Source organism: Apaloderma vittatum, unplaced genomic scaffold, assembly GCF_000703405.1.
Source record: "Apaloderma vittatum isolate BGI_N311 unplaced genomic scaffold, ASM70340v1 scaffold10859, whole genome shotgun sequence".
Classification (NCBI taxonomy): domain Eukaryota; kingdom Metazoa; phylum Chordata; class Aves; order Trogoniformes; family Trogonidae; genus Apaloderma; species Apaloderma vittatum.
Window position 1 is genome coordinate 23,036 of NW_009733573.1, and position 12,808 is coordinate 35,843.

At 36.5% G+C, this 12,808-nt stretch overlaps 1 protein-coding gene across 1 annotated transcript in view; it reads right to left on the bottom strand.

Moving 5' to 3' along the window:
- The window catches only part of LOC104278850 (B-cell scaffold protein with ankyrin repeats-like), a gene marked incomplete at both ends in the record, with an annotated part of 42,611 nt that overhangs the window by 15,375 nt on the left and 14,428 nt on the right, over positions 1 to 12,808 (bottom strand). The window contains 3 exon segments of the mRNA XM_009875951.1: positions 1,969 to 2,111; positions 4,189 to 4,327; positions 5,271 to 5,419. Coding sequence (XP_009874253.1) covers positions 1,969 to 2,111; positions 4,189 to 4,327; positions 5,271 to 5,419 — 431 coding nt within the window.

The window sequence follows — 12,808 nt, forward strand, 5'->3', positions numbered from 1 at the left end:
TTTTCCTTGACTCATAGAGCGATATTCTTTTCATCAATAATTGCTGTAAGCTTTTCTATTTTATTTTAATTTTGTTTTCCATTGTGCTGATTGTTATTTTGCGTAGATGAACCACTGTTGCCCAGGATACTTCTGCAAATAAGCTGATAGTCTCAAAGGTTTTAATTATGCTGGTTAAATAAAAGTTGCTACTACTCCTGCTACTTGATGGGAATTCTAATTAGTATCAAGTCTGTTTTGTTTTTCCTTGCGTGAACATATTTTCAAAGATTAAGTTAAATGTTGTTCTGTGAATTGCTTCTTTATGACATATCCTATTGCCATTAAATCAGGTTTACATGAGAGCTTAGAGTATTTAAAAAATTTGTGGAAATAATTTAGTTACCTAGCTAGTTAGTGTACCTCACTTTGTGGCCTAGCAGGTACCATGAAAGATGATCCTCCAGCACATATGGACACTAACAAAACCAAGTATACCATTAGTATACTTTCTTACAGAACTGACACGGTATTGTGTGATTTGTAAAAGCTACCCGATTATAAAAAACTTTCTCAGCATTAATTAGACTGCAAAGAGCAGGCAAACACTGTCTCCTCATTTAAACCCTTGTTTATTATTCAGATGAGTAAAGGTGAGGAAATTGTTGAACATACCTGATAATCATAACACTACAGCTGTATTTCCTGGTGTGCACTACTGCTCTATGCAGAATTATTTTTTCATGTGAATGTAACTTGAATTGCATGTGTCTTTCTAAATATTAGTCATGCTGTTTAAAGGAAGGGTCAAACTCCTGAATAACACAAATAATTCTCCAGAGGAAATACCAGATGTGTTGTATGTATCTAGTTTACCATATTAATTATAATTTTTGTAATCATTATTACATACTTCTTACGTATAAATTTTTTTATAAAATCTGTTAGAAGCTTACTTCAATGTATTTCAAAATACAAGCTTAAGAATGATGGATACTATAAAGACTTTAAGAACTCACTTGTACTTAGAAGTGCACAATTTTTTTTTGCAACAGTCTGTTTACTTAGAACAGAAATGACTTGTATTTGGAAGGAATCTACCCCAGCCTTAACAGAACACTAACAATGCAATACATCATTTTTTATTAATCCTCTAGTTATGAGTGTAATGCCTTAGGTGGCAGATAAGGTAGATTTATCACAGGAAAATGAGACTGTCTGCACTGGTAACACAAACTATTATTTTTGTTCTGGCTTTGCAATTACAATATAGACATCATGACAAGTCTGCTTGGGCTACCTACCATTCAACAAATGATACTTGAGATTCTGTCCTTTCTTAATAGATGCTTTCTTTTCTTATTATCTTTTATGTGCCACTGGCAGAGGACATGCTGCAAAGCACTGCAGCCTGCTGAGCTGATTTGAAACCCAGCTCAAAATCTGAATTCTTCGAAATATATGCAAAGAATCTGCATGGCAACCAGCAAACCACATGAATGATAATTCAGCAGCTGTAAATTGACTCTATATGAATAGCAACCTACTGGCTTTCATACAAGCTATGCCAGAAAAATCTTGTTTCCTGTTGAATGAACAATAATTCTCCACATATAATGTGCTTTAAGATTATTTGCTTCTATTGGCTTTAGAAAATACTAACATTTTAAATGGAGAGGGACATTGCTACTGTTTGTTGTTATTTTCATCCTCTGTAATGTAGGCTGTTGTTCATTGGGCATATACGACACAAAGGATGTTTATATCACTCTCTCGACAAAAACAAACAAAAAAAAAGGAGAGAAGATTTATTTTCACTTCCCAGACTTGCTTACAACTAGACATCTCAAAGACAGGCCTCTGTAATCCTGAGCTTATTATTGAGACATTACTCATTACTGTGCAATCCAAAGATTGTGTACTATCTCTCAGCTCATACAGGCACTTATATTCCATTTTTTCTTATTAAAAATACAGAAGTTAACTTACCTGACACGTGAAAGCAACTGGGTCAGCCACTTTCTTAAAAATGAGCTCAATCTCCTCTAGAGCAGTATAGTATTCGATCTGTGCTCTGGTCACAATGACTCCTCCACAGTAGACATTTACGTATACAGGACCAGCAGGAAAATCTTATGAAACAAAAATCAGAACAGTAGCTGAAAATGTTTTTACAGTTCCACACCAGAGGTCTTGAAGAATGAGTGAAAGAACAGGAAAATATCACAGAAGATGCATAGAGACAATGAACTGGATTTGCATTTCACAACTGATTCACTGTAGTCAGTTTTTTATCCAGGTCTTTCGGTCTAACATTAAAAAGATTACAAAAGAAAATACATATCTGAAAACTCATGTAAAACAAAGCTATTGTATTGCTTCACGTTAGAAAGGAGACGAAAACAGTATGCTTCAAATTTCCAACTTCCCTTTGATACACTGATGACCTATAATCATCTCCCTTATGCCTACAAATGAAGGAAAAGTTCATTTATTACAAATTGTAGAATTGCTATTCATCTTCTGACACTTTTTTCTTAATTGCGGGCAAGGTTCTCAAAATTGGATTTGAACTAGGCTGCAGAAATTGCAGTCTAATTACTTCCATTCCAGTTGTTTACCTAGAAAGAGCTAAGGAAAGAGGCATTTGTACAGTCTGTTACTTAAGTATGACTTGCTCTGTGTATGCAGCATGAGCCCTCTTTCTCAGCACATGTTGTAATTCTTTAGTGTTCATTATGCCAGGCATCCTGTGGTACCATACCAGCAATAGCTTGGTTTGCTTAAAATTCTAACTCTGTCCACAAAAGAGCAATAAAAATGGGCAACCCTGAAAATGGAGAAGAGTAATAGGGCCAAAGAAACTAAATTAATAGATCACCGTAAATCACTTAAATGAGAACTGCCCAAATGCCTTTTAAAAAAAAATAAAACCACAAAACAACAACCTAAAACATTTTTCTTATAACATCAGATCAGCTGGACCCTTATTAAATGTCCAACTTAACATCCAACTTTTCCAGATTTTAAAACAGGAAAAAGCCTACAGAGAGAAGCATTAAATACAAATTATATAAGAAACAAAATTAAACTTGGGCAGCAACTCTCTGCCAATTTTTTCACAATATTTCATTCACTGTTCATATTTTGTTTCTTCAATCACTACAGAAACCTGCCCGTGATCAACAACGGTCTCACAGAATAATTCTGGAAGAATCTTTTAAGATCTGTGAACAAGGATTTCAGCCTTCCTCCTCTGCAATCCAGTTACAGATGAACATTTCCTGTTGGTCATGTACCCGTAGATTAGGTTTCTAAAAACAATCTCTCTGCATCATCACAGTGATAAAGAACTCTCAGGCCATACGTGGCCAACATCTCAGGACAGTGTTCAGGAGATAAAAATCAGACCACAGAATTACTTAAACATAGTTCCAAGAAGCCACTGTTGAAAGCTGTACCCTGTATGTGTGTATATATATATGTGTGTGTCTACATATGTATATATAAAAAATTCTTTCAATCTAACATTGTATTGCAATGGTTCTAGAATAAAATATTATATAAATTCCTTTGGGAATGCACAGCATGCAGTGCAGGATCAAGCTACACTCTGAACGCTTAGGTGAAAAATTTTTTAATTCTTATGTCACATCAAGTGAGTGGATATAGGTGTGACCCTTACACCTGCATAGATCTCCTAAGAGAAACAGTTGTTAAATAGTTGAAACTGTTGGCAACTAGTTATGGATGGAGTAGTTGAAAAAAATCATTAGAAACCAGCAGAGTTGAGTGATACAGAGACATGTCATGGACAGGAACAAAGAAAAGAAACCATTTCCTCTGCCAGTAAGAATTGCAGAGCGGAGTACAATGAAATTTACTGCATTAAATATAAAATGAAACATTTCAGTAAGCAAGCAATAAGAAAACAATACTAGCCTAGCATTTTATGGCAGTGATCCAACGACATTTTAAGACTGCCACCTGCCATTTAACCACACAAAACCTAGCCTCCCAGAGAGGAGAACCTAGCCTCCCATAAAAATACAAGGCCTTGCTTCTCTGCGTTATTAATAAACGTTCTGTGTGCAAAACCCATGTACAGGAAACACCTAAAAAATAGTGGGAAGTGAAACTACTTACCAGAAAAAGTGAAAGGAGTCCAAAATTTTCTATTTATTAAAGGAAAAGAATGTTTTTTCTTACCTAAAGCTTTCATGTACTTGACCTTCTTATTCCAAGAGGCTGGCTGTGTCCTAATTCGTTGATTATCTGCTATGAATTCAATTTCTAAAGTTTCATCATCTATTTCATCTTTCAACAAAATGAATATTTCACCAGGGTTCTATAAAATTAAAATGCGTTCTCATTAGTCCTTCAGAAAATTACACTGAAAGCATAAAATGCAAATGAAAACATAAATTGAAAACAAAGTTCCTTTACCGACAGCTTCATATAAAAAAAAATAATACCAAAACATGATGCCATCTCAGTGTTATCCTTTAGTATTTTACTGACATAACTGTGTGTAATGACACAATTAATGCAATATTTTAAATTTAGTTTACCTAACAATATTTTAAAGCAGTATTTTAAATGCTTATGTAAGTGATGGTTACATTCTGTAAGACTCTCTATAGTCTAGAAGAATGACATTCAGTCTAAGGAGAAGAACCTGAAATACTTTAGACTCACTTAAACTCTTACAGTGAACTGACAGTGAAGTAAGACAGAAACAGCAGGTAATGTGAGACAGTATCCCCCTACTGCCTCCTGAACCAGGGGGAATGTTACTCCCTTAGATCTGTACTGATCTCGACAAGGAACTAATGTAAATAGCAAGCAGAACACATGACACTCCATGTACACCACAGCCTCCATAGCTGATGATGACCACTCACATAACAGAATGCAAGGCTGGAGACTGTACTTCCTCTGTCAACATTTTCACTTATTTTCTCATGGCAACTTGGATTAGAACTGAACACATGCACATTTGTGTCAGTTGGATACGCTTACAGATATGTGTAAATAAATTTTTCTGATTTATTTAAAATCAGGCAAGCTATATGTTCAGAGTCTATCTCAAAACCATTTTATTTGCAAATTTTTGGCTGCGATGTGGATGCGACACAAAAGCAAAATGAAACCCATTGCAGTATTGATGCCCACTCATTCCGGCCCTCTGTCTACTATTTATTTTCAAAAATTTTACAGTATGGATGAGATTGCAGCAGGAAAAGACAAAGAACATTGATCCCAAAGATTTTAGCACCCGCAAACCTTACCTCGCATGATATTCTTCCCGGAAGCACCAATATCGACTGCTTGTCAGTTTCTAATGTTTCAGAAAGTACCTCTGTTTTAAAAGTGAGGTCTGTTTTTTCCGATGCTCCCCTGACATCTGACACGTTGACATCAGAGTTAGTCTGGTGATCTGAAACAAATAATGTGGAATTACAACATTGTCAACAACCCTAGATCAACAAAACATGGCAATGATGTGGTTTCCAACATACTAATATAGCATTGGAGTCCCGTTAAGGGCACTGCATGTAAGCCTTTTCAGGCACTTGTGGTGAGGTTTCCCCCTTTGATGAAGAGCTTGCCTCCGAAGTTGTGATCCTGCAACCTTTATTTATATGAACAGGCTCTGCCTCATGCTTCATCTTACTAAAGTCAAAAGGGACACAGGCTTTAGAGCAAAGTCTTGACCAACAAGGTACCAGAGCTCCGCCAGTTTTGTAGTCTCAGAAGAACAAACTCTCATACACCAGGATAAGCTGGGATTTTTACCACTCTTGCTTTCCCTTATATGTAAACAAGGCCATGCTACACATTTACAACACCAGCTCACCTGTCTAAAAGAGGGACTTGTGTGAGGGCAGTGACACATGTGACCAGGTAACTATGACATTAGACACAGATTTCTGTGACACAGCCTACATAGTCTTTGCCCCCCTTCACGGACAAAACGACGGCACACATTTTTTGTGGGGGATATTCTGGATTTGGAAACATTACGTCAGTCATACAGATAGCTTGCAACCAGCTTCTTTTCTGTTTTGCTGTACCAGTAAAGACCCAAGAGCCAGAATTAATCCTTCACCAAATCACAGAATTTTAATGAGGAAATATAAAAGAACTGACAACTGCATCTGCAGAGATCTGACTAAGCCTATGTTTTAGAAAAGCTATTCTTCACACCTACTATGTCTCAACTGTATCATTACTACTCCTTTCCAGACACTCTATTACCCTGTACAAAATACTCAAGCCACCCATCTCAAAGGACTGCAGCAGCTCTTCATCATGCAGGACTACCCAACATATTGCAGTCACCTAGTTAAATTAATGATACCATTCCAAGCAGCTCAGAGTTTAACAATCTTGACTGGCTGGTGAGAAAATATCCTGAGAGACAGAAACGTATCTTGCATTACTGTAAATTATGGAACACTCACAGTCAATTACATCGAAGGACACAAATAACTTTTCAGGCATATCTTTTCCTCTTAAATTCATGCAGAATATTAATGTAACTTAGTAATGGGCAGAATACGGGACAGTAGCAATTTGGCTCTGCGCAAACAAGTATCATATCCATTTTGAGTTTCTTCTAGAAGTGCCCAAGTGAGTGAGATACACAAACCACACAGTGCCCCTAAGTGACACAGAACTCCTTCCATTCAGCATCAGTATTTACCATTAGTTTTATCACCTCTTGTTTGCCTTTATTTTCCCCACATGTACCAGTTTCTCTGATACAGAATGTTACCCTTCCTTACAAACCTTACCTTGCTTAAGAAAGCATAGATTTAATAGACTTCTGTAATAGAGGTGACTGCTAAGTGAAGCTATGCCAGGAAATGTAGCACAGAAACTCAAGTATGCTATGTCTGACAAAACTAATGATTCTTTGAACACCTAAAGTGAGCAGGCTCAGTGTTCATCACCAGCTAGTAAAATCTTCCCAGTCTATTCCCACTTATATTCTCACATCTTCAAGGCAAATTAATTCTCAATTTTAGCTGTAAACGCCATGTAGATGGGTATTATTACACTGAACCTGTGTGTAAACATACTCTACTGAATTGAACTAGTTTTAATTCCATTTGCTTTAATTTATTTTGAAAGTTAAACAGGCTACACTGAACAAAGGCTGTTTCGATTTTGAATGAGAATCCATGCACAGTTCAATGCAGTTTAACTAATCCAGCTCAAAAAGTTAGTACATTAATTTCTCTGATTATCACTGCGAAGACTAGACTTTATTTAGAACCACCCTTCAGAAAAAAGAAGGTCTTGCTGACGAAAACTGTCAGATACTGTATGCCTATAGCATACACTTTGAGATTCTTACCTGCTTGTATTTTACGTCACTCATCAATCTTATACTTAAGCACATGGAATTTACTTCAGAAGACAATTCATATAAGGTGCATGCTGCTTCTAAATTTTTCTGCAGCCACTTTAGGCAAAAGAGTCTTGCAAAGACAAGAAACGGTTCAATATCAGATTGACAAAATGAAAGGGCTGAATAGCAAATCTAATAGGCTTTAGATTCTCAGGTGTCAGGTTTCTGTCAGCGACCATGCTTAAAGGATCATGTAGATGCATTCTAATCTATGTGAAGCTGAGGACAGCTTTATTCTAGTCTGCACTCTACTTATCGAAGACGCCCGCAGTTACTTCCATCGTTTAATGTCCACAGTAATTCACCTACTGAGAAGGTCAATGCTAGTGTTAACAAGTTGGTTTAAATTAGGATAACGTCTTCCACCCACATTAATTGCATTTTAATATTTTCATTATGCCTAATGACATAGCTACAATAACACGGTTTCAACCCAGTCAGTACTGGGATTGCACAGCCCTAGCATTTAGACAAATTATTAAGAAATGGGGCTTTTACATCAAAGACTTGGGTATTTAGGAGAATGAGGGATTCCCCTGCTGACTGTAAAAGTGGTTAGCAATTTATTAACTAAAAACCATCAAGCAAGACCCCTTTCACGTCTGCTGACAATCAATGAAAACCACGAACAGCAGTCCAAGAATAACAGGGTTCTGTATTACCAGTACTATATATTTAACAACCAAACTTCAGCATCCATCTCCAGCACTCAGATTCCTACCAGTAGCTGCACATGACCTGTCCTAAAATGTGAAACATGAAGCAACCACATGAAGTGTTATTTCTGAATACTGAACAAGAAATACATCAGAGATTAAGCTAGCCTTGGCTTCACGGCTTTAACTAAATCAATGTAGCTCATAAGGGTTTAATATTACAGTTATGAGATTCTAGTAACACAAATGAAGAAACATATAGAGAACATTTGTTTCATGCTGGTAGAAGGTGTTGCCTGATGTACAGGTCTTTGAACGCTTAAATTTTGGCATCTTCACTGTGAATCCTCTTCACAGTCCTGTTTTCAACCTGAAATCAATGGCTAGGGAGCTCTAATAATTCCTAAGGCTCTCAGAAAACTGATTATTTAACAAGAATTTACAGCTGTAGGTGAAGATACACTTAAAAGAAACATAAAAGGAACACCATTATAATGCCAGAATATCCAAGAGAAAAAAAAATTATTAAAGGATAGTTATTGCTTGATGAATGTGTTCTTTTAATGCTTCATGTAATGATGACCTATCCATGAGGTTGTTAAAATAAAGCAATAAACTAATGCATGAATAAAACCAGACCTTTTCTTGTTGGATCGAAGTATAAGAAATTATTAACTGTATCTAACGATGCTTACACAGCACTATGAGCTAGAAGCTAAAAAGAAAGGAAAACCTATTATAATCTTCCCTTGAGTATTCTGGGCAGTCCTACTGGCAATTATTGTCTATTATAGAGGGCAACGCTCCATTTCCATCAGGTTACTTTTGTTGGCCTATTTTTGACAAATATGTACTGCATTGAAAGGACTGCTCTTAAATTAAGTTCATATTTAAATAATAAAACATTATACACATTTACTGTAACAGTTATTCACTTAACTGGGCACAGTGCTGATGTTTTCAATTTTACTTCAATGTTCTCTGTTAATTCATGTAACTTCAATACACCAATTTGGTACATTTTACACAAAACCTTTTGGAATGCATTATTGCTTTCAATTTAACATTTTTAACTGAATTCATGAAACTACTTTGAAATCACATTCCTCTGCATAAACTGAGAAATTTTAATGAAGCCTCTGTAGTCTCATGTGGATTCAAAAATTAATGCCTCATCACAGCTTCTGAAAAACTTTCATGCCATATTCAACCTTCCTCCTGCCCCCAAATTCTAATTTTTCAAATATACTCTTTAGCTATCCCTGTTGCAGTTTACATGAGGATTATAAATTGTCTCTGTCTTTGATTACTTGCTACATGTTTCGAGTCAACAATGTATGTGACAGATTTGGGGTATTAAAAAAGCAGAAAACAGAAACTTATGAAAGATTCATGTTTTCTAAGGCTACCCATGGAATGAATCTCACAGCCGAACATTTAGTTGGTTTTACAAAAGCAAAATGCCTGCTGGCTTTACAAATTTCAGTTCTTCCTCAGGTCTTGCTAAAGCAATGCCAGCTGAATAACCAAAATGGCATTACAAAAAGGGTCCTGCTTTATCCCTAGATCACATAGCATACAAGAGAGAAATCAGGTTAGGCAGATGACAAGGAATGGAAAGATAATTAAGCATATGTGGCCAACCTGCCCCATGAAACAAAAGACAGGGTGTTCCAGTGTCAAAGACTGTCTTCTACTTTCGTAAAGCACTTAGGTTAAATTCAGCAGATTGTTTTAAGTGCAGGAGTCACCCCATGTAATACGGTAGGACCACTCACCAGCACAATGTGAGGTAGATAAAGGTACCACTGGGTTCTATGAAGTATAAATGTGCATGTGTATAAGTAACTTCCTTGTGATTCAAAAGCTTCAACTGTATTTGTGAGTGCTCTGCAGAAATGTGGATGGAAGTAGAGATATTCAGATTAAAAAAAAAAAGTAACCTTCTGCAATATGGAAAAGAAAAGACTTATGCACATTATGTTCTTACTGCAATCCATCCTAAGTTTATTACAGACCTTTATGAAAGTTATTCTTCTAAAAGTGTGGGTATTTGTAAACACTATATGAACTCAGAGCGTGCAGGAGAGTAGGATTGAAAGGCAGCCTCTAACTGCATAAATTACTCTATAAATGATCAGAGAAAGGCTGTGAGAAACACGGAGGCAGAAAACATCCACCACACTGGGCTTCATTCAATGAGATTGTTTGCCTCTGCATGAACATGTTATTTATTCATTGTTACCACAAGCCCTTTCCAAGACATTATCTCAAAGTAAATCTCCTTTTCTGCTGAGTTTTCTTTTACTGATGGTGAGAAAGTGCTTAGAAACTGAAAGGTTTCTAAAAAATCACAGAAAATTATTAAATACATACTCATATATATAAACAACTAATTTAAATCTTAATTTCTTTCATTTGTTCTCTATCACGTATAAATTCCAGACCAAGATAAACATATTCATTATTGAACAAGCTTTACATAATGTTTCCTATGCTGAATCATCTATCTTTTGCAAATACATTGACAGTTACCTTTGTTTTTCTCAAAAGCATTCTCAGTCCCGGTTTCTCTTGCATTGTTGACTTCTGTCAAAATTGGTAGCTTTCTGTGAGTTGGCCTCTTTTGCCCATGTCTCCAAAATGTTTCTATTATTTTATTTATGGTGAACCATAAAAAGCATCAAACTGACAGTTCCTTTAAAAGCTATGAAGAACAGTTTTTCCTTTTCTAAATATCTGGTGTTTATGTCATCTTAGCAACTGATGGTGCTGCAATTTTCATTCACATCTATTTCCCTCCCATAACAGACCAATCCCTGGAACCACCCTACATCCATTATTTTATGCAATATATATATATATATGCAGGCAAAGACTGATTTGATTGCAAAGGTGAATACCCATCTGTTCTTGTATTATCGGGCATGTTTTTCTATACAACAATTTATCACTCTGATATAATTGTAGCCTAATGATGCCATCACGAAAGCATCTAAACACAATATAAAAGTCTTACTATGTGTAGTCACATTAGATGTGGTAGTAAGACTGAAAAATCCTGCCTTCAAATAACCCCAAAACAGCAAAAAGCAATTTACCATGAATTTATCAATAACATTTAAGAAATAATTCACATGAAACTGTAGGCATTTCTTCACATATATGCTTTCAGATTTTTTTAACTGTATCTTCAGAGGCAATCTAAGGCTATGACAACTAACTAGTTCCTAACTGGTCTGTGGCTTGGTAGAAAGGTTTGACTCAAACTCAGATACCACAGCTTAACTTAGGATGCATACATTTAAGAGGCTTTTTGGGTCTAAGCTTTGCTTTTACTATATATCATCAATTCATGTAATTATGTTTACTACAATCAAATCTAAGATTTTCAGTTGCAGCGGCAGCATTAATACGATCACTCTGCTGAGCTTTAGACACATCATAAGACTGTCCCAAAGAGTTTCCAAACTACTAGTCACGCTGATTAGTCTGGAAATAGTAACTACCTGCCTGAGGTCACGGAGGTGCTCAGCAGAACTGTTGATAGAGCCTAAGCCTGTTATTTCCAGTTTCTACATTCCGCATTCTTTTATCCTGCCCCTTCTCCAGGGAGAAGCAAACTGGCCTTCTGTGTGCACCAGCCGTTTTCAGTTATTAAAGCCTAATGCTTTATTAAGGAGTCCATCTATCCACTTCAGACTTATTGGAGTTATACCACAGTAAGAATACTTTGCCATTTTTGTTCCATTTCTCTGTGGTATCAGCACACACATCTCACCTTTGTTTCCATGAAGGATTATACTGCACTAAAATTGGCCAAAATTAGAGATAGGTTATCCGCCTGCTGCTGACTCAAATTACCACTGAAAACAAAAGGACTGTAGCAGAGGCATCCTTGGTTGTGAGCAGACCCCCAAAATATGTTTGCCTGATAAAATGGTCCTACAACTTGTTATTCCAAAAGGCCTAGCTGTAGCTGCCTAGTGACTCTGTAAAATATAATCCAAGCCTCTTATAACTAGCCTGGCACAAACTGCGCATTGTCCTTGGATGCACAAGAGAAACATGGCTACATTTTTAATTATATAGACACAAAAGAACACAGCTAGAGAGAAGCATTTTAGAATCAAGTTGTACCTTAGGGGAGCACACCTGACAGACAGGTCAAAAGCTCAGACTTCCGGCTGCATAGGGGTTTAAGCTTTTACAGATATTATCAAGGTACTACCAGTGAGTAGCCAAGCTTATCCCTCTTAGTCATGTTTGAAGCTATTCTCTTGATGAAAAATATTCTTTTTCAGTCATGAAAGTTCAAAAAATGAGATGGCTGGAAGGTCATGACGTTTAACATAACTGAAAAGGCCTTTAACAACAGCACTGAGAAAGGCTAGGGGCAGAGATGCTGGTAGCTGGCACTCTTTGCCTTCTCCCTACTCAAAGGGCAGGATACATATAACTAACAGTACCCAAACACTTACTGACACAATACAATATACTCCACATTATAGCATCCCTTAAATCCATCTGGTAACAGAAGCTATCTTGGACAGCGTCAACTCATTTACCAAATTGTGTATGGTAGTTTGTCAGTAGAGCTCCAATACCTCTACAGGTCTCTTATTAACGTCTGGATGAAATTTATGATGCTGTTTTTGATCTGTACCACTCTAAATTACATGGGTCTTGTCTATCAAAAAGACCACATGTCTCCCCGTGCCATGCTGTCACAGCTGCTGTCAGAAGGAAGACT